Source organism: Entelurus aequoreus, linkage group LG21 (genome assembly GCF_033978785.1).
Source record: "Entelurus aequoreus isolate RoL-2023_Sb linkage group LG21, RoL_Eaeq_v1.1, whole genome shotgun sequence".
Lineage (NCBI taxonomy): Eukaryota > Metazoa > Chordata > Actinopteri > Syngnathiformes > Syngnathidae > Entelurus > Entelurus aequoreus.
In genome coordinates, this window is record NC_084751.1 from 23,989,412 (window position 1) to 24,015,548 (window position 26,137).

Below are 26,137 nucleotides of genomic sequence, written 5' to 3' on the forward strand. Positions count from 1 at the left end.
TAACCTTTTGTGTCTTTCCCTCCTTGTGCAATGTGTCGATGGTTGCCTTTTGGACAGCTGTCAAATCTGAAGTCTTCCCCATGTTTGTGTAGGCTTCAGAACTGGACTGAGAGACCATTTAAAGCCCTTTGCAGGTGTTTTGAGTTAATCAGCTGATTAGTTTGTGGCACCAGGTGTCTTCAAAATTTAACCCTTACACAATATTCTAATTTTGTGACACACGGAATTTGGGATTTTCATTTGTTGCCTCTCTCAAATCATCAAAATTAAATGAAATAAACATTTGAATGCATCAGTCTGTGTGCAATGAATAAATATAATGTCCAATTACACCTTTTGAATGCAATTACTGAAATAAATCAAGTTTTTCAAAATATTCTAATTTACTGGCTTTTACCTGTGTATATATATATATATATATATATATATATATATATATATATATATATATATATATATATATATATATATATATATATATATATATATATATATATATATATACACACTACCGTTCAAAAGTTTGGGATCACCCAAACAATTTTGTGGAATAGCCTTCATTTCTAAGAACAATAATAGACTGTCGAGTTTCAGATGAAAGTTCTCTTTTTCTGGCCATTTTTATATATATATATATATATATATATATATATATATATATATATATATATATATATATATATATATATATATATATATATATATATATATATATTAATATATATATATATATATATATATATATATATATTAATATATATATATATATATATATATATATATATATATATATATATATATATATATATATATATATATATATATATATATATATATATATATATACATACATACATACATACACACACACATATATATATATATATACACACCCCGTTTCCATAAGAGTTGGGAAATTGTGTTAGATGTAAATATAAACGGAATACAATGATTTGCAAATTATTTTCAACCCATATTCAGTTGAATATGCTACAAAGACAACAAATTTGATGTTCAAACTGATAAAACGTTTTTTTTTTGCAAATAATCATTATCTTTAGAATTTGATGCCAGCAACATGTGACAAAGAAGTTGGGAAAGGTGGCAATAAATACTGATAAAGTTGAGGAATGCTCATTAAACACTTATTTGGAACATCCCACAGGTGAACAGGCAAATTGGGAACAGGTGGGTGCCATGATTGGGTATAAAAGTAGATTCCATGAAATGCTCAGTCATTCACAAACAAGGATGAGGCGAGGGTCACCACTTTGTCAACAAATGCGTGAGCAAATTGTTGAACAGTTTAAGAAAAACCTTTCTCAACCAGCTATTGCAAGGAATTTAGGGATTTCACCATCTACGGTCCGTAATATCATCAAAGGGTTCAGAGAATCTGGAGAAATCACTGCACGTAAGCAGCTAAGCCCGTGACCTTCGATCCCTCAGGCTGTACTGCATCAACAAGCGACATAAGTGTGTAAAGGATATCACCACATGGGCTCAGGAACACTTCAGAAACTCACTGTCAGTAACTACAGTTGGTCGCTACATCTGTAAGTGCAAGTTAAAACTCTCCTATGCAAGGCGAAAACCGTTTATCAACAACACCCAGAAACGCCGTCGGCTTCGCTGGGCCTGAGCTCATCTAAGATGGACTGATACAAAGTGGAAAAGTGTTCTGTGGTCTGACGAGTCCACATTTCAAATTGTTTTTGGAAACTGTGGACGTCGTGTCCTCCGGACCAAAGAGGAAAAGAACCATCCGGATTGTTATAGGCGCAAAGTTGAAAAGCCAGCATCTGTGATGGTATGGGGGTGTATTAGTGCCCAAGACATGGGTAACTTACACATCTGTGAAGGCGCCATTAATGCCGAAAGGTACATACAGGTTTTGGAGCAACACATCCAAGCAACGTTACCATGGACGCCCCTGCTTATTTCAGCAAGACAATGCCAAGCCACGTGTTACATCAACGTGGCTTCATAGTAAAAGAGTGTGGGTACTAGACTGGCCTGCCTGTAGTCCAGACCTGTCTCCCATTGAAAATGTGTGGCGCATTATGAAGCCTAAAATACCACAACGGAGACCCCGGACTGTTGAACAACTTAAGCTGTACATCAAGCAAGAATGGGAAAGAATTCCACCTGAGAAGCTTAAAAAATGTGTCTCCTCAGTTCCCAAACATTTACTGAGTGTTGTTAAAAGGAAAGGCCATGAAACACAGTGGTGAACATGCCCTTTCCCAACTACTTTGGCACGTGTTGCAGCCATGAAATTCTAAGTTAATTATTATTTGCAAAAAAAAAAAGTTTATGAGTTTGAACATCAAATATCTTGTCTTTGTAGTGCATTCAATTGAATATGGGTTGAAAAGGATTTGCAAATCATTGTATTCCGTTTATATTTACATCTAACACAATTTCCCAACTGATATGGAAACGGGGTTTGTATATATATATATGTGTGTTTGTGTATATACACACACACACCACACACACACACACACACACACACACACACACACACACACACACACACACACACACACACACACACACACACACACACACACACACACACACACGTGTATATACTAGGGCTGCATGATTATGGCCAAAATAATAATTAAGATTTTTTATGAATATTGAAATAAAAATTATTAATCAGGATCATTTACTATGTTATGTAAAACATATTTGTATTGCCCTTTCTATTTTAAAAACAGTATGTGAACTGGGCTTTAATTTCAAAACAAAACTTTAAAAAAAAATTATCAGTTATAAAATAAAATCTACAAAAGACACAGGGCTATTTAAAATTAAATATGCCATAGCAGAGTGCAATCATAAAGTGTAAACAAGTGAAAAAAAAAAAAGATTACGCACAACGCACATACCGCAAGGAACACACTACACTGCTCACAGTATATAGGACATGTCTTTGCCAAATAAAACGTTATTACAACCATTATTTATGCGTGTGTTTGAGAGGTGGATGGATATGGGGTCCCTCTGTGAAAGGTTGATGTTACGATAGTCTGTATGTTGGGGCTTTGCGCTGAGCTATTTGGATTATTAGCTTCACGTCGCGGGCAAACGATGGCGGTTGAGTAAAGAACGGAAGTGTTTTTAATGCTTAACCTGTCGCCACAGCACAATAATCTGTTTAAATGTGCACACCAGCGCTTCATTGCCACGCAATTTGTTGTGGCGTTTGTTGGTTTGTACGCGCAGGTGCATTTCCAGGTTTGCGGGAACGAGCGGGAGGATGCCTAAAGAACGGTGAAGCTGGTGTGTTCTGGGGTTAATATGTGGGTCACACTACGGGAGAAAAGGGTACCAATTTGCGTTTACTTTTCCTAATATTTTCGGTAGCTAAAGGGCGGCCAGCTGATCAACTGTCAGTCACCGTATTTCATTCGCCCCCTGGTGGTTGGTCGACTGTTGGTTGTAAAAGTACTTGAATTGATATGGAGCGGAGCCTGCTTTTTAAATGTTAATATCGCCGGCAATCACCCTCATTTATCTGTAGCGGCCAAAATCGTGATTGCGATTAAAATTAGAATAATTACAGTCAAACGATCAAAATATTTAATCACGATTAATCACATTTTGTTCATAGTTAACTCAAGATTAATCGCAAATAGGTATAATTTATTATCATTAAGAAGCGCACCCTCGACAGATAATTTTTTTCAGCTGCAGCCAAGTTCCCCCTGCTACGGCATGGCCCAAATATTAAAAAAGAAGTGGTCACGTTAATCGCCCAATAAAAATATGTGTGCCGTTACTGAAATGTATAGTTAACGTGTTAACTTTGACAGCCCTAACATACATACATACATACATACATACATACATACATACATACATACATACATACATATATATATATATACATATACATACACACACACACACAATCACATACATACATACATACATATATATGTATGTGTGGGAAAAAATCACAAGACTATTTCATCTCTACAGGCCTGTTTCATGAGGGTTTTCTCAATCATCAGTAGAAAAATCTCCTGATGATTGAGGAAACCCTCATGAAACAGGCCTGTAGAGATGAAATAGTCTTGTGATTTTTTCCCACACATACATATTACGCTCTACCACGGTATCGAGCACAATTTTTTTGGATAATCCAATTAAGACATATACATATATATATATATATATATATATATATATATATACACACACATAAATATTTGAGTTTTCAAACAATTTTTTTACCATTAATGTTGACAACATCCAAAGAGTGATGTTCAATAATATTTCGCCTAGTTCAATCTTTTGTATTATCCTTTAGATCAGTGGTTCTTAACCTTGTTGGAGGTACCGAACCCCACCAGTTTCATATGTGCATTCACCGAACCCTTCAATAGTGAAAAATAAAATGTTTTTTCAATTTAAGAAAGTTATATATTTTTTTTTACTGGTGCGCAAAATGAACTGTGCATGAACATCACCTTGTTCAAAGAACAAAACCAACACCGTGCATAAACTCACAACAAATTACACACATTACCTTTAATTGATTAACGTGGACCCCGACTTAAACACGTTGAAAAACGTATTCGGTGTTACCATTTAGTGGTCAATTGTACGGAATATGTACTCTACTGTTTCATATAATGTATTCTCTTCCTTTGCAATCTACTAGGGCTGCAACAACTAATCGATTAAATTCAATTATAAAAATAGTTGGCGATTAATTTAGTCATCGATTCGTTGGAACTATGCTATGCGCATGCGCGGAGGCTTTTTTAAATTTTATTTTAAAAAATTTTTAATTTTTTTTTATAAACCTTTATTTATAAACTGCAACATTTACAAACAGCTGAGAAACAATAATCAAAATAAGTACAAAAACAGTACAAAACAGCGCCAGGACGGCGCTGAGGCTACGTCTCATGAGGTGGCGTAAGCTAGCCAATGATGTGTTATGTGCAGCTCACGTGACCACGCCGTCTGGAAACATTCGAAAAATGGCGCAGGAAAACAGTACCGATAGTTTAGCGGAGAAACATCTTGAGGTTATTGCTTCAATGGAGAAAAGTGTACAACCTAAGTCGTCAAAAGTGTGGGAACACTTTACTTTAAAAACTTCAAAGAAGAGCGTTTCCTGCAAAATGGCACGGAAGTACAACATTGCTTCAGGAGCACCTGAAAAGGAAACATGTTGGAGCCATGGATGAAGGGAATAACTCACAGTACGTAACTTTTTAAGTCCATAGTGGCAACAAGCATTCATGAGTTCAGCTTTTTTGTAAGTAGCTTTAACGTTATGCCTTTGTTGCAACGCAGGGCTGATAATGTGTCTCCGGCACATTTGACTCCGTTTTGAGAGAGAAAACGCATGGTTACCAATTTGGAAATAAACGTAACGGACAGAAATATCTCAGGTTGGTTTCATAATGGATCAATGTAGCCGGGCCGATAAAGCTATATAAATATATTTAGATTTGAGTGACGCTTTAGTAAAACTAAACGTTATGAAGGTGCTGGAATATTTCATGCTATTATTCAGAGGCAGCCTAAAATGAATCCTTTATTATTCACAACAGAAACGTGTACAATATCTGATTCAGTTCTGATGAATTACATTTCTGTGTTATTATTGGTGTATGCTGCACCCCCAATGTCCAGAACATGGTGCTAGTATGCTGGGTTTTTTCAATAAAATACTGGAAACGATAGAAATGTAGTTTGTCTCTTTTATCCGATCATTAATCGATTAATCGAAGTAATAATCGACAGATTAATCGACTATCAAATTAATCGTTAGTTGCAGCCCTACAATCTACTGGTAAAAGTTTCAATCGATCAATAAAAAAACCTGCAAATCAGATGGAAAATTAGAGGGAACATTGTTTGGGGGTATCCATAATACGCTGATAGGGAGAAGTTTTCATTTACACGATAAGTCGGATGTGTCTTTACCTCCGTGGCGGAGGCTCCGCTGAACCCCTGAGGCCGACTCACCGAACCCCTAGGGTTCGATCGAACCCAGGTTAAGAACCACTGCTTTAGATATAGACATTTTACCAGGGTAATGGTGTGGAAGTTTCATTTCGGTGTTATATCCACAATCCCACCATGTTTGTCCTTACCAAGGCATATGATTACATTAAAACCCATGAAATTAATTCTTATACCGCTGGTACTTATTGATATCCATCATAAGATGGCTTTTTTTGTTGGCTAAGTGGCAGAAAAACACAATTCTCTTGCAGCTAAAGACCTGAAGGGAACCTGCCAAAAGATGGCTCTGGTTGCAGCTCAAGTTCATTTGCTAGGCTGGCGGCTCTCCGAACGACATACTCAGCTGCTCGGAGGTAACCAAGGAGACGAGCGTTACCAGGCAACCACGGGCCTCCATCAGTGTGCATACACAGCGAAAACGCGTCAGCGTTCCGAGCCTCTCCGTTTATACTACGCTCAGACAAGGAATTCCAATCACCTCTTGTTGTTGAGAGAGAATTCACCAAACGTGTACAAAGTGGGCGCTCACCATGCTGTCATAGCGGTCACCTCCTCGGCTTCTTCTGTCACTGCAGACAAAGAGGATTAGCAATTTAGCATATGGTATGACACAGCTGTTAAGATTATATTTAAGGATATTTTGAGAAGTCCGCTTAACCTTGGTCTGTCATCATGGTAGCTGCCGTGGGAGAATCTGTCGCCCCTGGAAACGAGGAACAATATTAGCCAAAAAAGGAAGTGGAAGTGTGTCACATCTACAGCGCAGGTGCAGGGCTCCTCACCCTCCTCGCGGCGGTGGGGGGAGAGGCAGGTTGCGGGCTCTGCTACCCACGCGTCCTCTGCTTAACGGTGGCGGGGGACCCCGGCGGGGACTCAGGTCGTCGTAATCCCGTCTGGAGGAAGGCGGGGGTCGGCTGCCCCGCGCAGTGGGCATGCGTTCAAAGCCGCCTCGCACACGGATGGGGAAGCTGCCCATTGGCCGCCTGCCTCGCTCTTCAAACATCACGGTGAACCCGCCATAGTCGTAAGTTTCGTCGTAGAAGTTTGGGTCGTAGGGTTGAGTTCGACCTTTAATTGTTGCCTGTTAAATAAAAAAAAGAACTGATGTGCTTTATGGGGAAACTAAACATCAATATATGCTCACAAGATTCTGAAAAGTGTTTTAACTTTAAGACTCTTGGTTGATCCCAAATCTGTGAACAAACCTCTGACACCAATTCCATGATAACTTTGATACATTCGATGACTCGCTCTGGTTTCCCCCCCACCAAAACCACTCTGTCAGTCGAGTGTGGACAGCACTCCTGGAACAGCTTGATGGTGGTCTGCGTATTCTGGTACAGAAGGGTAAAAGGACATCAAGTGTTATAATATATAATAAAATAATAATTTAGTAATGGACATTAGGGTCTAATCTTACCTCTCGCAGCTCCTTGATCTTGGTGCCTTTCACGCCGATGATGCCGCCGGCCAAGCTTTGATGGATCAGCAAGCGCAGCTCGCAGTCAAAGTCAACACCGCTGTAATGCTGGTACTGCACAGGCAACAGTAAACTAGTCGTGCAAATGCTTGTAGGATCACAGTGCATGTCACCAATGTGCATTACAATTGTATGTGCTATATCCACATGAACAATCCTCACTTCATTTGGCATCTATTTGACAGCTAACACTACCACAGTAATTCAATTTCCATTAAGTAGAAATCACTAATTATAAAATGGCGTTACAACGATGCCAAAATAGTTGCACGTAAAAACACACTCTGCGTGCACTCCTTTTGCGCCTGTGCAACATCTTTTTACTCGCGCACGGAATCTGTTTACGCTTGCCATGTCTTTCTACGCAAGACGTTCTACCCTTTTGGCACTTAGGGACATGCATTGAATGCACAGACCAGCAACCCCCCTCCTTTCTGATTGGTCACTTCCAAGCCAATTCCAGGCAGAGTAAGGTGGGTCATCAGAGCGAAGGATTTGTATAAAAATTGAGGATCCATATCACCCACTCACTGGAAAATGAGGTAAGTTGAGGAACAGGCATTTATACAAATTCAGAATTTTCTTTGTCCTCTGACACGTGGATCCTCACACAAAACCTCCCGCCATGATGACCCACCTTACTCTACCCCATATTTGTTCTGACTAGGAGGCAGTAAGTGTTTAAAGTGACCCATTAAAAAGTAGGGGAGTTACTGGGGGATGTATTCAATTCCCGCCCCTATATGCCAAAAGGGTGGAACGTTGAGCGCCTAGAAAAAGAGAAAGCCCATTATGAGTGCAAAAGGATACCACGCGTGCCTAAAATGAGCCTGTGTACAGTTTTTTTACTCACGAGAATTTTGGCAAAAAAAAAAATATTTTAACAGCTACAATATAAAAAAAAATGTTGATGACATTCTAAACATGTTTTTTTAAGATTATGAGCACTCTAGAAATGAAATAATACCCTTTAGTCATCTTTACACTCTTAATTGGATATAGTAATTCTGCCAGACGCTGAGTGATTCATTGGACACAATACTGATTGGTTTGGTCTACTTTAATGGCCAACACTACTGTAGTATTTATATTTTTTTATGATATTCAGCCATTTAATGCTTGAAAATGCTAAATTTAGGATTAACATTTTTTAAATCATGCTTTAAAATATCTTTCAAAAAAATCAGCAATGTGATGAAGCCGCAATATTTGAAGCGCGTTGGGGCGAGGGATGACTGCAACTACATTTAGGCAGTAAGCAGATATATTATGCTTTCATAATAAAATCTATTTTAAGTACTATTATTTTGGTAAGAGCCCATTTATTGTTAGGTTGTTTGTTTTTTTAAATAAGTGCATGGGCTGATAGAGAAAACATTTTCTTAGTTCCTATTGAAGAATTTAGACAATTAAAAATAAACTCAAATTAAATGATTATTGTGTAATAAAACATTTTTTTTGTATCTAAATCAAATTTAATGAATTATATATTCCATGGTATATGTAATGAAATTTAAAATGCTTTTATAATTTGATTTGGCTTGCCGGCAAACCACAGACAGTGCTAAATATCATCCGTGTGTTTGTGTACACATCATGAGTGTCAAACAAGGTGTCTTACTTCCTCTAAAGTCGGTATGATCTTCAGTAGAATCTCTCCGATTGTGTCAATGTTGGCATTCACACTCAGGATCCTGTCAGCAAAGCGAGTTGGGCCAAAATGAAGCAAGGCGTTACAAAGAGGACACGTAGATGACACGGTAAAAGAAGAAGAAATGTCAAAGACAACATTTAAAATGGCTTAGGCTAGGCTTCAAATTGGGGGGTCGAGGTGGGAAGGAAATGAAGACGGCGACGTACCACTGGGCTGTCTTCCCCAAATACTAAATGAGCTTCTGACATGCACTTTATCAATATTGTTATATAAGTCTGAGAGGTCTGGGGGGGAAGAGGTTGGGGCTTTAGAATGGCTACAATTAATGACAGGTAACACACAGTTGGGGAGGGAGAGCGGTCTGAAACCTCGGCATACGATGCTAGTACACTTTCTCATTGGAGGGGGCGGGGAAAGGGGGGGTGAGGCAGAGACGATATGGGCAAGAGGACACAGTAGCAAAACGTTGGAAAGAAGTTACCAACTTGATGTTGGCACGGAACAGGAATGAAAGTATGCTGATTGGATGTTCTGCTTAGGAAGGCGGCACAATGGTGATGGTGATGAGATCTCAAGTGGCCACTTGAGGAGAAAACACATCCCAGGGTGGGGGTGAACACTTTGTACTCAGAAGTGTGCACTTGAGATCATTCACTCGGACACATGTTAATTAGCGGGTCTTTGGGGGCAAAGCGACAACCAAGAATTAGCAGAAGGGGGCAGAATTTCCGGACAGGAGGTAGCGTACATGGAGATAAATCATGGGTTGCGATGTGGGACAACAGTAGGGTGAAGAACAGGGAGAGAGGTGAGAGTCATAGAAAAGAGAGAAAGAGAAAGTAGGCCTGCCTTCCACACCTTTAATGGTGAAATTCTAGAGCGGACAAAGCAAATATCATATTCAACGTGTCAAAGGTGCTTAGAAATGGACAAAAAGATCAAAAGGAACAATACATGTGGGGAAGTGTGTGGGGATTGGGGGAGGGGCGGATCATGTGTATAATATTCGTTACAGTGGAACAGAAGGCAGGTTATTGATTATGTTCTAATAAGGCAGTGAGGCAATAACTGGTGGGACATACCGCTCTGGGCCACTGCTGTCTGGGACTGATACACTGGCATTGTACTGCATGGGCCGTGGTGGTGGAGGTGACGGTGGTAGAGGTGGTTGGCATTGGGCGGATGGGGGACATTCAATCACGTGTTAGGTGCCCAGTTAGGGTGGGGCACAGTTAACGGGCAGGGTCGGCCAGGAGTGGCAGTTGGGCGGGCGTTCGGGGGTGGGCGGACGTTGGGCCAACGTCAAGGTGGAGGGGCATGTCGGTCCAGTACATGGGCAAACGGGAAGAAGGTGGCCAAAAATAAAATAAAAAAATAAAATAAAAAAGGAAAGGACAGGGGAAAGAGGGGGAGAAGGAATACATTTTTAATTGAATAGCACGCTAAACTTTTGATTTTTTTTTACTATATGTGAGACTGTGAGCAAGAGCAGGAAGTGTGGCTTGGACAAAAATAAATACAACAAGAGAGATGTGGTTGCGAATGACCACAATGTATCCCACTGGACAGCTTCTGGATTTTCTCATGCAGTCAAAGACAAGCGGATGAAAGCACAATGGGCCCTACTCTACCCTTAGCGCTGAAGTGTTTTTCTACAGGCTTGGAGTTACGCACGTCTATTTTATCCGTATTCTCCCATGCTATTTTTATTATTTTAAAAATACCACGTGTTATCCATCTATCCATTTTCTACCGCCTGTCCCTCTTGGGGTCGCGAGGGGTGCTGGAGCCTATCCCAGCTTCATTCGGGCGGAAGGTGGGGTACACCCTGGACAAGTCGCTACCACGTGTTATATTTTATTTATTTATTTTAGTTATACAGTCCTGCACTTTAGTTTCTACCTGTTTACGTACATCCGAATAAATAAAAAACTGCCATACTATGGAAGTGACTTTCATCCATCCATTTTCTACCGTTTGTTCCTTACGCTCGGCGGGGGGTGCTGGAGCCTATCTAAGCTGCATTTGGGCGGAAGGTGGGTACACCCTGGACAAGTCGCCACCACGTGTTATATTTTGTTATTTATTTTAGTTATACAGTCCTGCACTTTAGCCCATACCTGTTTACGAACATCCGAATAGAAAACGAACATGTGTTGATAAGAAAAGATGAGCTTGGAGAAGGACGACAATCCGTTTGGAAAAAATCAAAAAACTGCCATACTATGGAAGTGACTTTTCCTCTTTTATCCACAATGTATTTGCTCTCTGCAGCAGTAATTTTTAATTGATTTCGCTCTGTACAAAAAATATATCTATCGATCATATTTTATATTGATATGATTACATGTCTATCGCGATATATATTGATATCGTTTTATGGGCCACGCCCTACTACTAAATAGTCACATAGTTCAATGATGACCTCACGGTCCAGCAGAAATCGTATGCTTTAAAATTCAAATAGCCCAAGGATATCCAAAGGTAACTGTATGTATGTGCGCTGCCTTCCGCCATGGTCGTACCCTCCTTCTCTTCCACTCGAGCAGAGACAGAGACAGGTAAAAGACGTGCATTTTGATTTTTAATTGTTAATTCATATTAGCATTATTGTGCTAAAGACATACACCTGGGGATAGGTTGATTGGCAACACTAAATTGGCCCTGGTGTGTGAATGTTGTCTGTCTATCTGTGTTGGCCCTGCGATGAGATGGCGACTTGTCCAGGGTGTACCCCGCCTTTCGCCCGATTGTAGCTGAGTTAGGCTCCAGCACCCCCCGCAGCCCCGGGGGGAATAAGCGGTGGAAAATGGTGCTTTTATCCTCATCTCAAAAGGATGTTTGCACTTTTTCCCAATCAGATTAGATTTGATCGCTTTCTGTTTCTTTTACCATTTTATATGTGGTGTACACTGCATCCAAACTTCAAGTGCAATATAATGTTTCACCTTCCAGGGGTGCTGGATTTATTCCAGCCACAGAGGTGGTACATGACAGGCTGTGAGGCTGGCTATGACAGGGAAAGCCCACATCTCGGGGCTCAACCCAAAGCGCATATCTTGTATAAAGCCTGTAAGACCAGAATCTGCACCGCTCTGCAGCTTTTTCCACTTGGGCAAGTGGGTGAATGGGGCCCAATGAGAAACAACTACCTCTACCTAGTGGCAAAGTCAGGGAATGACAGTCATCAACCCTACTGACAAAATATGTACCACATTGACCATAATGACACCCTTATGGAAGTATTATGGTAGCAAAATTATTTGCAGACGTGTATCTCAAAGTGTGCACGTGTAGTACAGTTTGTATGCATGTGTACAAATTTGTGTGTCTGTATATCAATTTCAGTGTGTGTATTCAGATTTGCATACGTGTGTTTCAAATCCTCGTTTGTGTGTTTTAGGTCCTCGTTCGTGTTTTACATCCTCGTCCGTATGTTTTAGATCCTTGTTCGTGTGTTTTAGATCTTCGTTTGTGTGTTTTAAGTTGTCTGTCTGCCTCTAATCAGAAAGAACCCTCGATAGGCGGTCTACTTACACATGACTCTTGCAACACTTTTGCCATGTAAGATTTGAGGGAGCACATCCATGTTCGTGAGCGTGTAATACAACGTGCGCACACATTCAGAAATGCATGCGTTTAATACAATCTTTGCATGCGTATTTGATGTGTGCCTACATTTAACCAAACACAAAAGACACCACGCAATTTAAACCAATCAGAACCAATGTACAGCTGACGGGTGTGAAAGAGACGCCAAGACCAGCCTTACGTTGTTTCTGATTGGTTTAAATTGCGTAGTGGTCTTCTGTGGTTGGTTAAATGTAGGCACAGTGGATTGATGGCTTGGTCTGGGATTGATTATTTCAATCAATCAATCAGAGTTACTCAAACTACAACAAGGTGCAAAAACCAAAGTTTATTAGTATGAAAAAAATGTAGTGAATATGAAATATAAGCATGAAAAATGTGTGGGATGTCACATGAGAAAGGGTTAAATTGCATGACTGTCACGCTCAAAACGTGAAGATTGGTAGCTCTGAGCAAGTGTTCGAGTGTGGTCCATCGTTGTTTACTTCAACGCAGAATAACATGATCAGTGGCTGCAAGGCGCCGACTCGTGGGAGTATAAATTACAGACAGACAACTCTTAACATGTTAAAAATCACTGGAATAACCAATCCCAAACCAAGCCGTCAATCCACTGTGCATACATTTAACCAACCACAGAAGACACTATGCAATTTAAACCAATCAGAAACAACGTAAGGCGTGTTTTGGCGGCTCTCTTTCACACACCTTAGCTGTACGTTGTTTCTGATTGGTTTTAATTGCGTGGTGTCTTCCGTGGTTGGTTAAATGACGGCACAACTCAGATACGCACACGCAGATTGTATTACATGCACACACTTCTGAATGGGCGTGCACACGTTGTATTACACGCTCACGGATCTGGATGCGCAGAGTTGTCGCAAAAGTCACATGTAAAAAAAGACACCCAATAAAGGGTTATTTCTGATTAGGGACAGACAGACAGCTTTAAACATATGTACGCAAGTTTAAAACACACGTAAACGAATCTAAAACACACGCACATGAATCAAAAACGCAGATCTGAATACACACACTCATTGATATACAGACACACAAATTAGAACACACGGACGCAAATTGGATTAGACGCGCACAGATTCAGATACACGTTTGCAAATAATTTTGCTACAATAGTACTTCCATACACCCTCATCTCTTCTTCAAGACCCATTTATGGTCAAATATTATGGTACAAATTATGTTTTCAATATTCGGGACCAGCAGTAGAAAACGGATGGATGGATAGTAGTGAAACAGCAACTGGGGCATTGCATTAAATATCATTTTTTAGCTGAGCATGATAACGGATTTATTGTTCTGTTGATTATGTGGACATAATTGTTGATAAGTTGTGTATTGAAGCCATTGATAAAAAATTAAGTGGACTACTTGGCTGCAATCAGCAGAGGCAATGTCAACAGAGTTCAGATTATTCCGCCTAAGATAGCATTCAAAATGATATTGCAAAACAAATCAAGGTAGAAAAAATATTGATTTTCAATGCATCACGACTGGAACGTGGACGATTCTAAATTATTATTTACGTCCGTTGAAGTAATAGACTGTTCTAAAATGCAGATCTAATGCAGACACACATGGAGGAGGGATGAGGAAAGGACAAACTATGCTAGCAGGGACGCTGAGCTATCTTGAATGTGAAATAGCGAAATAAATGCTGTGTAAATTTTAACAGAAGTTTTACAGGAACCACATTACAACAGAGTAATTAATCTGCTATGAAGAAGAAATTAGAAAATAGATGAATAAATCAGGACAGATTAATATCCACACAATGTGACAATGCTGTCAGCCATAGATATGAATTGGTGTTCATGGCAAAGTCGAAGATTTCGTTGACGGGGGATATTCTGTAGTTTTAGAAGGCACACAAATGAAAATAGGCTGTGTAAAAAAAAAAAAAGTACCCGTCTGTTTCCAACAAAATTTACCCAAGTAGATTTAAATTAATAGGAACTATTTTTATTTTCTGGTAGCAAAGTGGGACTTTCAGACGTTCTCCAAGAACCTTCGAGGGGCGGGCTGTGCTGTCATCGGTTAATTGATTGAACACAGTTGGGTCATTCCTAAAAACGTTGTATTCGAACACAACGACTGCCTTTACAGTATGCGAGATGATTTGTTAATTTCTTATCGTTGGTGTATTTCTATTACAAAATACATGACGACGAGAAAGAAAAACGAAAGAAACTCGACTCGCAGAAACTTTTTTTGTGAGGGATCTGTGTGCAAAAAAACGCTGATCAGTGGGACTATCTTGCATTGTTTTTACTCAGCCGTAATCTTTAAACTAGTATGCAGTTTATGTTGTTTATGAATTTTTACAAACTTAATTTCAATACGCAAAGCTACGAGAAGTGAACAGACTCTTAAACGTATTTACAGAGGATTATAAAGTATCAATCGGACTTCAAAGCGACGAGGCGAGCTGCTCACTGGGACTTTGTAGTTTGGAGAAATGTGAAATGAAGGAAGAGTGAAACAACGGTAAATCACATCAAATATTAACTATATATTTTGTTACAAACTATAAAAGTAGTCAGTGACACGCCATTTGCGTAGTTCGTCTCAACCTGAGTGAACCGAATGCTAATGCTAACGCTAAACCTGGTGCGTTTATATTATCGTGAGATAGACACTGACAATTATTATTGATATATTATCAATTGCTGTAATGGGCCTGACCCTCATGAATTAATTTTTCCCAGTCAGCTCAGACCGTGGTTCAAAATAAAAAAAATTAGTTTTTAGATTTTCTTGTATGTTCAGCACATGTTGCCAAAATAACATTAAAGATGACTTTGACTTTACTTGCTTGTTTATATCCATAATTCATGCATATCTAATTCCCTTACAAGAAATAAGAGGAATATAGGAAACATCACCTACAGTGTTCAGTAGCCAGTATTTATTTCACAGTCACATTGGTTAAATGTTTGTCCAAATAGTTAAAGAATAGATTTCAAGTCACTGAATCATTTCGGAGCTCATCGTTTTAAATAAAATATGATTGTCCCTGAATCGTCAATCCAGGGTGACGGTAATCAAGAAAGATTGAAGAGGCAGCAGTGAAACCTCGATTTACAAACCCCTCTATTTGTTACTTCTCAGTTTCCAAACTTTTAGATTGGGCCAAATATGCCTCTGTGTGTCAACCATATCTTTGTGTACAAACGCTTTATTCATTCATTGAATTTGTGTCCAGGCTGCAGCCATTTTGGGGAGGCAGGGCCGTCCACGTCATTTGCTGCCCAGTACAGTACACTACTGGTCACTTCTCAGGGGTTCATTGTGTGTGTGCCTTTTCTGTGTTTTTTCCCCCATTTTGACGAGTTGTGTCCATTTTGCTAACTCAAAATGAGTCCTAATAAGATAGCAAGCATGGAAAGAAGGAGGGAATCGTTGTGGAGTAAAAAAAAAAAAAAAAAGACATTTTATGAAGAGTACATTAATGGCTCTTGCAAGTATGGAAGAACCGACAAAACATGCTTTATACCACAACAAATTTTAATTGTGAGGAGACCAAACTTGTTTGGAAAAATATGCCAGAGCAGACTACGTACACAGCGAAGGAGAAGAGGAGATACCTCTTGTTCAGCTTTTTCTGCAGACACACACGGCACTTTCGCCCCGCCCCCTTCCTTTATGCATCTTTTTTAAATGTTCATTATTGTAGTGATATGGTTGTTAAAGTTAAGGATTTTTGTGGTTCCTGGTCATTTGTGAGGGCACCAAAGAGATTTCTGTTTGTATGCGCGTGTTGGCAGAGCAGGGCATACAGGACAGAAATACAGGAGAAATTTGCTTCTCTATACAAACTTTTTGATTCACGACCCAGTTCAAGAACCAATTAAGTTTGTAAATCGAGGTTCCACTGTGGAGCAATGCTGTGTGCGCTCATATCTAATAGCCAGAAACAAGTCAATACTGCATACGTTAGCAGACAAAGGAGAAGCCTTTCAAAATTATCATTAATAAATATAATGCATTTATAATACATAACATACAATAAAATAATAATATACAATATAAAAAAGATGTATAAAAAAAATCGATTTATAATTTAATCGTGAGGTGGCCCAAGATTCCACCTCAACAAAAAGTATAAATGTTTAAATCAAATATATACTGGTGGGATACAATTAACCATCCAAATCACTACAAACATTTAAGTTCCTGTAATAAAATTAATTTGGAAAACCTGTTGATTCATTAAATCTTCAACCTTGTGGGGCTAAAATATGTCATGTATTGGAAGTACTCCATTTTCTTTTATTTGGATTTTACATTTAAAAAACTGGGGAAACTAATTAGGGGAATGAGCCAGCAAGGTGGTATTATTGTGCCTAAAAAAATAATTTAACAGATGTTGCAACTTAAATGCAGTGTTTCGTCTGTTTACTCACGTCGGTGCGCAGGGCCTTGATGTTCTTGCCGCCCTTTCCGATAACGGCGCCGGCATTCTGTGAAACGGCAGGGGGTCATTCTCAGAAAGAGGAAACAAATTGAACGGACAGACAAAAACAAACAACGGTGCGAAGAAGGTGGAACCTGTCCTCACTTTGCTCTGGAGCAGCACGCGCAATTCTAACATCTCTTCTGCGTTGCGAGAGCGTTTAAAGGCGTGCTCCTCGTCCATGTCCTCTGCCGGCCGCTTACCTGTGAGGAAAGACCGTCAATGAGAGGTAATGAATACCACCGGGGGTACAATTAGGGCCTACTGAATGTTAAACAAGGCTTTTGGTGATCAATATTGGCTTGCTACGATTAGCACCTAGAATGCGGTTTTAAAGAGGCCCTATCATGCAACACCAACTTCTCTTACCTATTGGTACCTGCTGCTGTGCATTTGGGATCTGCATAAATCCCGAAAATCAAAAGCGTGGAGGCGTTGCATAGTTATGTATAAAACTTTTGCTTTTCTATTTACTTCCTCCAAACGGCCCATTTGGAATGTGCACAATTGGTGACGTCACAAATTGGGAACATCGTCAGTGGATTGTCCATATATACCGGTAGTATAAAACTACACAAACTGCCTTGCGCGTGTGTGCCATTTTTAGTTTATGCGCGCGCATCTGTAGATAAGACGACAAAATGCCTAAAACACAACTCCACAACGAAAATGTTATTGGTTGTGTTACCGAACTCAGGACACTATTCACACCTCCAGTCTCATCTGAAGAAGTGAAAGGGCCTGGCTAAATTTTTTGTTTCGCAGCAATGTTTCTTTAACAGTGAAGAAGTCACTCCGTGGGTTCTGCTTCACCCACAAACCTTCACAAAAAAATTTATTTTCCGAAAAACACTTTTAACGGGGTGCTTGGTGCCAACTATTTAAGGCAATGAAGGACACAATGAAATTGTAATAACAGTAGGTTACAAATGTGTGAATGGCACTTTAGCAATGTAAGCTCGATTTGTTGTGTCCAGGCTGCAGCCATTTTGGGGAGGCAGGGCCGTCCACGTCATTTGCTGCCCAGTACAGTACACTACTGGTCACTTCTCAGGGGTTCATTGTGTGTGTGCCTTTTCTTTTTAGCTTACCTTCTACTGTAAGACAATAGCGTCATCGTCCTGCGGCAAAATAATGATTTTTCTAAAAACGACTTTTAATTGAATCAGTGCCTACTGTGTTTGGTATTGGACAAGTAAGTTATATAATCTGTTAGTATGTTCGCCATGTAGCACGTAGCTTACCTAATAGCCTTGAGCCTCTATTTGTTTCCAACTCGAAGCAGCCGTGCAGCTATTTACATGATATATAATAGAAAAGCCTTTTATTGTCAATATACACATGTATACGTCCAGAACCTAGCATTAGAAAGCTGGACTTAGTAGAAGTTAAACCTTAGTCAGCGCATAGTTCCAGACCTGTACGTCAGCAGAGCTTCCTTCCTCTCTTTCGTCTGACCGCATTGCCTTCTTCCTTAGTGCAGACAACAAACTACGGTGAGCCGCTGGCCTAGATATATTAACTGGGATATTGTGTTGTGGTGAAAGTCACTCAAAATAAATCTGCAGTCCCTTCCAAGGTTTCTCATTGTTCCCATTGGGTTGAGTTTTTTCTTGCCCTGATGTGGGTTTTTGAGATTAAGGGCTATATAAATAAACTTTGATTGATTGATTGAAAGCTGCAGGTTGGGGCGAATGCTCACACAGCGTGAGGGGGCGTGGTGAGGAGAGGTTAATTTGCATCTAACAACTCCACCTCTCATAACGTTTTAAAAGGGAGCAAAAAATTGGCTTGAAGATTGGTCTATTTTTTTCACCAAAGAACCACCATTACATGTTATGTAGACCACAGAGAGGTGTTTAAAATGTAAAGGAAAAAACATGATATGACCCCTTTAAACCAGAAATATACTGAAATTGAATGTAAATATGAAAACAACAAAAGCCTTATAAACAAAGTAATATGGCAGAAAAAAATAAATAATAATAACTAAAATAAATGTGAAAATTGTGCAAGATACCACTTACAGGACATAAGAGATTCAAAAATAAAAACAAATGTAAGAATTTTGAAAGATGGCACCTGATGGCCATAAGTCGTAACTGCACTTTTTGTCCATGTAGATAAAAATAGGGTTCATGTATGAAATCTAGTCTTACACATAGGGCTGCACAATTATGGCCAAAATAATCATTAACATTATTTTTATCAATACTGAAATCATGATTACTGATTGTTAGGCAATACAGTGTTGGGGTGTGAACGTAATACCATCATGTAATTTGTAATTGCATCTAACAACTCCACCTCTCAAAGTTTTAAAAGGGAGAAAAAAATTGGCTTGAAGATTAGTTTATATTTTTCACCAAAGAACCACCATTACATGTTATACAGACCACGGAGAGGTGTTTACAATGTAGGGAAAAAAAGCATGATATGACCCCTTTAAACCAGAAATATGTCTGTAGACAACTACGGGGATATTATAAATAGTACCCATAGTGAGACAGTAATTGTACAAGGGTACTACTTTGACTAATGTGGACATATACTGTACATGAAGTGCTGTGTCTGCAGTATGTTTCACCCCAGTGACTTGCTTTCACTGGGCAGCCAACAACAGACTGGAGTACACTCAGATTCACCGTGTTCCCTTCCTGGATTAAAAAATGGGCTTGGGAGCCACAGAACAGCAGGTCCACATGCTACATAGAACCAGCCAGATTTTTAATGTATTCTCCTCCCATGAGTAGACTTGCTTGTTTTGGTTTGGTTGAAGAACAAAGTGTGCACTCATTTACCGTACACTACCGTTCAAAAGTTTGGGGTCACCCAAACAATTTTGTGGAATAGCCTTCATTTCTAAGAACAAGAATAGACTGTCGTGTTTCAGATGAAAGTTCTCTTTTTCTGGCCATTTTGAGCGTTTAATTGACCCCACAAATGTGATGCTCCAGAAACTCAATCTGTTCAAAGGAAGGTCATTTTTGTAGCTTCTGTAACGAGCTAAACTGTTTTCAGATGTGTGAACATAATTGCACAAGGGTTTTCTAATCATCAATTAGCCTTCTGAGCCAATGAGCAAACACATTGTACCATTAGAACACTGGAGTGATAGTTGCTGGAAATGGGCCTCTATACACCTATGTAGATATTGCACCAAAAACCAGACATTTGCAGCTAGAATAGTCATTTACCACATTAGCAATGTATAGAGTGTATTTATTTAAAGTTAAGACTAGTTTAAAGTTATCTTCATTGAAAAGTACAGTGTTTTTCCTTCAAAAATAAGGACATTTCAATGTGACCCCAAACTTTTGAACGGTAGTGTATATCTAAAAAACATAAAACAACCAAACTCACTGATCTCACCATTAGCATCTGCGTTGCTAAATGCGAGGTCTTCGTCCGACTGTTCAAGTTGCACTTCCATTGCTTCTTCACCTGCAGTGGAAAAAAAGTGGGCATAATGTATTGATCAAAAACATGCAAAGACATCACAGCATATAGTTTAATTTGAACAGTAAGTTAAGTAAGACATATTTTATTTTAATTTGAACAGTAAGTTAAGTAAGACATATTTTATGTTTGTGTGGCAACCAATCTTAATAAACACATATTGCAACTAGGGCTGGGCAATATATCGAAAATACTCGCTATATCGCGGGTTTGTCTCTGTGCGATTTAGAAAATGACTATATCGTGATATTCGAGTATACGTTCTCACGCAGTTGCTTTTAGCTGCGGGCATTACACTACAGGCTTGTCTCACTCTTTCTTGTCACTCCTTCTCACAGAGACATAAAACAAGCGCACCTTCTTACATACGTCACATACTGTCATACGCTCTCGCGGAGCAGAGAGGTAAAGACATAGGTAACGTTAGCTGTGGTGCTAGTGTAGTAGAATTTCTGACCTTTGACCTATATTGCATGTCTAATAAGAATGTACGCTCATTTAATTTCTCTTCTATTCTGTGCCAGTGGGACAAAGGTGAATATGGAGTTGTGCCAACCTGTTTACAGAATGTTTAGAATTTCCAAATATGACTAAGAGATACAAGGTTGTTTTGGAACAGACAAAACCAAAACAAAACAATCGTGACGCATTAGATAAACAATGACGCACAAGAGACATATAAAAAATGGCAGAAGACCGGAACTCGACAGTGATTTTGGCTTGTGTGTGTCTTGTTTACTCCGGAGTAACATGTGGTCTGTCTGCACGGCCAACTTAATTCAACCTGCACTTCTGATAATGGGTAAATACATTTGTTGTACTAAACTACTTTTGTTGCCTGTTTAAGCTTCGGACAATCCACTACACAAATTGGCGTCACGAACAGGATGGTTTAGAAGCTACAGGTCGACAGCCGCTCCCACTCTCTCTGTCAGGCAGACAGTGTGCTGCACGCGCGCATAACAAGGTAAGCGTTTTGCTTAAAGTGTAAACATTTTCTGCCTGGAGAGAGCCGGATCGATAAGACTAATTGCTGAATCTATTTTTGATAAAAGATAGGTTTAGTCAGGTTCTCCAAAAACAACCTGGAATGGGGTAAATTATGGTTGGATTGAGTTGTTTTATATGTGATCATTTGTCTGTGTGTTTGTTGAAAACTTGTGATTTCTTGTTTTTAACATAAGGGGATTGTTATTAGAATTTTGGTGTTTTGGAGTGTAGAAGCACAGACGATGTGAGACAAAAAATTTATTTTAACCTCTTCATCCTCTGTCGTTGCTGGCAGAGGATGCTTCTTTCTGCAAGTGCATCAGATTTAGCCAGAGTTGGACAAAGATAAATTTAAGGCAAGGTTTGCTAACTGGTGTGACATTTGGCCCATATAAAATTGATACGTCTGTGAAAGTGCGAGACACCTGTCTATGTGGAAACTGCAGCGGTCCCTAGTCCTTGTGACTCAGCGTGTAAAAAAGCCTCTTATTAGGTGACCATTCAGTGACTCCGGTAAAGGAGATCAACTGAGCCAAGTTGTCACGAATCTGTTTAAATGGCTGCAGAATAGACAGTTGGCGTCTCGGGCTCCATATGGTAGAGCTTTGGTGAAACTTGGTGAAACTGTATGGGACTGACCAGACACGATGTCTGTAGGATTGCCGGGTGATTCCTGGTGGTCCTATGGCGCCTTAGAGGCCAGTGATCCGTGTTGGTCAGTTTGATAACGCAGGTGCTGCTCCAATGAAACGGGTTAATCGCCGTTTTATGAGCAATGATGGAACCTGGTTTTTGTGATATGAGACGGCCGATTCCACAAAAGCACGCGTGCATTAGTTGTTTATATTTGTCCGGACAATGGGGTGGTATGGTAATTTAACAATGTGTGTGTATAATGATGAATGCTGAAATGTGTGTGTATTGAGTGATTCAGTTTATGTTGGTACATTTAGATATATGCGTAATTTAATAACTTTTGTGTAGCACCTGGTTTCTTATCTGGTTTAATTCCCCCCTTCCTTTTCTTCACCCCCTCTCGCAACCTCCCTTCACGCTTTTTCTCACAGCCCCGCTATCTGTAAAAGTTGGGAAATTGTCTAAAATGTGTGTGCGTGTGAGAAAGTAGACAAAGTTTATGTACAGAAAACATATGAGTGAATGATCTATCCATTTAATTATCTTATTCCGCTCTCTGAGGTTGGATCGCGGGGGCAGCAGCCTAAGCAGGGAATTCCAGAATACCCTCCTTAAACTTGACCCAAACTTGACTATTTGTCCATCTAAGAGTGAATGATAAATGTTGTTCTTATTATTAAGGTTCTGATATGATACAGCTGTGCTTCTGGATGAGAAAAATAGTTGTCTATTGCATTTACTTTTAACTGTGCTGGTAAATTCTCTGTGTGAGTGACTGTGTGACGCATATAAAAAAAAATAAAATAAAAAAAAATAAAAAATAAAAAAAGGAGTCTCAGTTGGAAGACATTTTAAGATAAGGGATGTGTGCGGGTGACGAGGCTGTGGCGTGGGCCGAAGAGGTGTGACAATGTTAGGATAGCATTGAGCTAGGATAGCATTGAGCTAGGTTAGCATTAAGCTAGGTTAGCATTGAGTTAGCATAGCATTGGATTAGTTTAGCATTGAGCTAGGTTTAAAGAATACAAAAATAAATAAATAAAAAATATATATATAAATATATATAGTGGACAGCTGTACTCAAATCTGAACAGAAGGCTGACAGGTTGGTTTTGATAATAGGAAAAATAAAATATACTGTATATGAATAAATAAACATTTAAATATCAATACATACATTTGGACTGGGACATTGAAGCATTGTTAAATTCATTAGTCATTAATTATGTGTGTAATATACTGTATTGAACAGCCTTGTTGCTTATCTGATCCATCCAGTTCCTGTGTGGAAGTTGAGACAAACACACACGCACGCACATCCTAGATTAGGACACATTGTAACTTTGAATTAATAGTTATACAACAAATAAATTAATAATATTGAATTAAATTTGATAAAGATAAATTGATTATACATTGACATTTTAATTTTTTTTAGGAATAAACACACAATAAAATAAAAGTAAAATTTATATTCTAAAACATCTAAGGGCATCTGTGCAAACTGTGAAACATGTAGTCTGAAGAAGTACAGATAAGCGTCGACACTCAGCGCCACAGTCAAAACAAAACGTAGAGAAGCGTTAAACAAATTCTAATCAGAAGGAAGACAGACCAAAAAATGAGAACTTAAATAAACGGACAGCAAGTAAACCAGAAATAATAATGTAAATAAATAACAAAGAAAGCAAATTTCTATGTGACATTGGTGCATGTAGAATTACATGTAGAGAATAAAACTAAATGGAAATAACTGTCTGCAAGATGAGCATGACGTCATGAATTGTGCTCGGGTTAGTAATAGATAGATAGATAGACAGATAAAACGTTATTGATTCCTTCAGGAGAGTTCCCTCAGGAAGAAGAAGTAAAAAGTAAACAGTAACTAATAAGGGTATAAATGGAAACAAAATAGAAAAATATTACAAGGAGAATAAAAATAGAACAGTAAAATAAGAGAAACTAGGCATTAACGACCATGATATAAAAAAGTATTGCACTGTTATTGTTTTGCATTCCCTGTCATCCTAGCCCCCCCAAAGAGGAGTTGTACAGTCTAATGATGTATGAGACAAAGGATTTTTTTTATAGGCTAAACCAGTAGTTCTCAAAGGAGGGTATGGTGTTTCCGCCCGGACAAAAAAGGGGGGTACTTGAAGGTATGCCAAGGGGTACCTGAGATTTTAAATATTTTAAAAATAGCGACAATTCAAAATCCTTTATAAATATAATTATAGAAGAATAATTCTTCAACAAAATAAATATTTAGAATCAAGTTCACGAGCCCAGATGGATCTCTATTACAATATCCAAAGAAGGTTGATGATTGATTATATGTATAGAAATCTTTATTATAATTTAATCACTTGTTTAATTTTTAAAACGTTTTAGTTATTCTTATTTTTTTTGTTTGTCCAAATAAGTCAAGTAAGACCACAACAAATGAGCAATATGGTGCACTGTTATACAATTTAATAAATCAGAAAATGATGACATTATGCTGTATTTTATTTCTTTATTTTACTGGGGAAAAAAAAGTTTGAAAACCACTGCCCTAAATCATATCTAAAGCTAAAATTATTTTATAAGACTGATTATTTTGGATTATTGTGTTTGTATTGTGAGAGAAGGAGAGAAAGTGAGAGAGAGAGGAAGAGAGAGCAGGTGAAAAAACAGATTGAGGGTGAAGAGGATGGTTTGAGAAAATATGGGAAAAGGATGTTTATAACCTTACGTTATGTGAATGGTTTCTAGGAGAACAGAAAATAGAAACATTGTGTGAAGTGTAAGGAAGAGATGGATACAGGATGTTGTTTGTAAAGGAAAACGAAAGTGAAGAAAAGATGAGAAAGTGACAAATGAAGGTATTCGTAAATGGTATGCTGTTGATTGTGGTTAGCTGCAAGTTTGTTTAATTGTTTGTTTGTTTAGTTGTTTGAGTGAAAGGGGATAATTACATGCAAAATGGAATAAAACTATGAGTGCGATAGATAATGAATGAATAAATGAAATAAGTTTATTTTGGTCATATAATCAACCATCAACCAATTTGTGTGAGCAGTTTAACAGTAAATTAGACATATTAACAATCATACACATTTACACACAGAAAAGAAAAGAAAAAAGAATGACCGAAAAAAGAATAGGCGGAAGCCAAAGCTTATATTGGCCTATGATATACATTTACTGAACATTAAATTACCTGGAACATCAACGTTAAAAGATGAAAGTAATTGTTACTATATTTTATAATGTTCAAAAAACTTTACCTTTCAAAGGTCTCCAAAACCATAACAAAAAACTACATGTGTTCAGCTCATCACTGAGGATGGTACATCATTTAACTCCTAAAACTGAAATACATTTGTGTTTTTATTTTATTTTACTTGACCTATTTCAAAAATCAATATCCCCGTAAATGATAGTTTTCTCCTCATAATGTAAACAAGCTAAGAATACAAACTGGAAGGCTGTTGTTCTTTACTCGGAAACATAATTGCCATTGTTTTAAAATTAAATTATCTGAACATTTAACACATTATGACTTATAAAAAATAGATTGGTATGATCATAACAATAATGCTTTGTGTAATATTGAAATGAGCATTTTAAGTTTAAGTATTGGGTCTATATTTCTTCTATAAACATTTCCCCAAACTTCAAAACAATATTACATATGGAAAAATAAATGAATAATATAACATGTGCAGACATTTCTTATTCAGCATGTGTTTTACTTTATACCGGATAGCAATGGATTTGGATATTTTTCTTTAATATGTTCAATATGTGGCTTCAAACATATTTATGATCAATTATTATTCTCAAGAAGTTAGTTCATATACTC

General features: G+C 38.4%; 1 protein-coding gene and 1 long non-coding RNA gene across 7 annotated transcripts in view; one reads left to right on the forward strand and one right to left on the reverse strand.

Annotated features, from left to right (window-relative positions):
- Positions 1-26,137, reverse strand: part of hnrpkl (heterogeneous nuclear ribonucleoprotein K, like) — a 46,491-nt gene that overhangs the window by 12,800 nt on the left and 7,554 nt on the right. For 2 of the 6 annotated variants that reach the window (XM_062031221.1, XM_062031223.1), the window contains exons 2-11: positions 20,569-20,649; positions 17,311-17,408; positions 17,156-17,212; positions 10,220-10,263; positions 9,105-9,177; positions 7,424-7,537; positions 7,209-7,337; positions 6,786-7,084; positions 6,662-6,706; positions 6,533-6,572 (exon numbers count right to left, since the gene is read on the reverse strand). In XM_062031221.1, coding sequence (XP_061887205.1) covers positions 6,533-6,572; positions 6,662-6,706; positions 6,786-7,084; positions 7,209-7,337; positions 7,424-7,537; positions 9,105-9,177; positions 10,220-10,263; positions 17,156-17,212; positions 17,311-17,408; positions 20,569-20,638 — 969 coding nt within the window. In that variant the 5' untranslated portion in view covers positions 20,639-20,649. Of the gene's footprint in view, positions 1-6,532; positions 6,573-6,661; positions 6,707-6,785; positions 7,085-7,208; positions 7,338-7,423; positions 7,538-9,104; positions 9,178-10,219; positions 10,264-17,155; positions 17,213-17,310; positions 17,409-20,568; positions 20,650-26,137 lie in introns of those variants that run through there. The other 4 variants (XM_062031222.1, XM_062031225.1, XM_062031226.1 and 1 more) reach the window with 4 other exon arrangements.
- On the forward strand, positions 17,360-24,721 carry LOC133638529 (uncharacterized). Its single transcript, XR_009823642.1, has 2 exons — positions 17,360-17,434; positions 21,512-24,721. It is a non-coding gene; the product is annotated as an uncharacterized LOC133638529 (long non-coding RNA).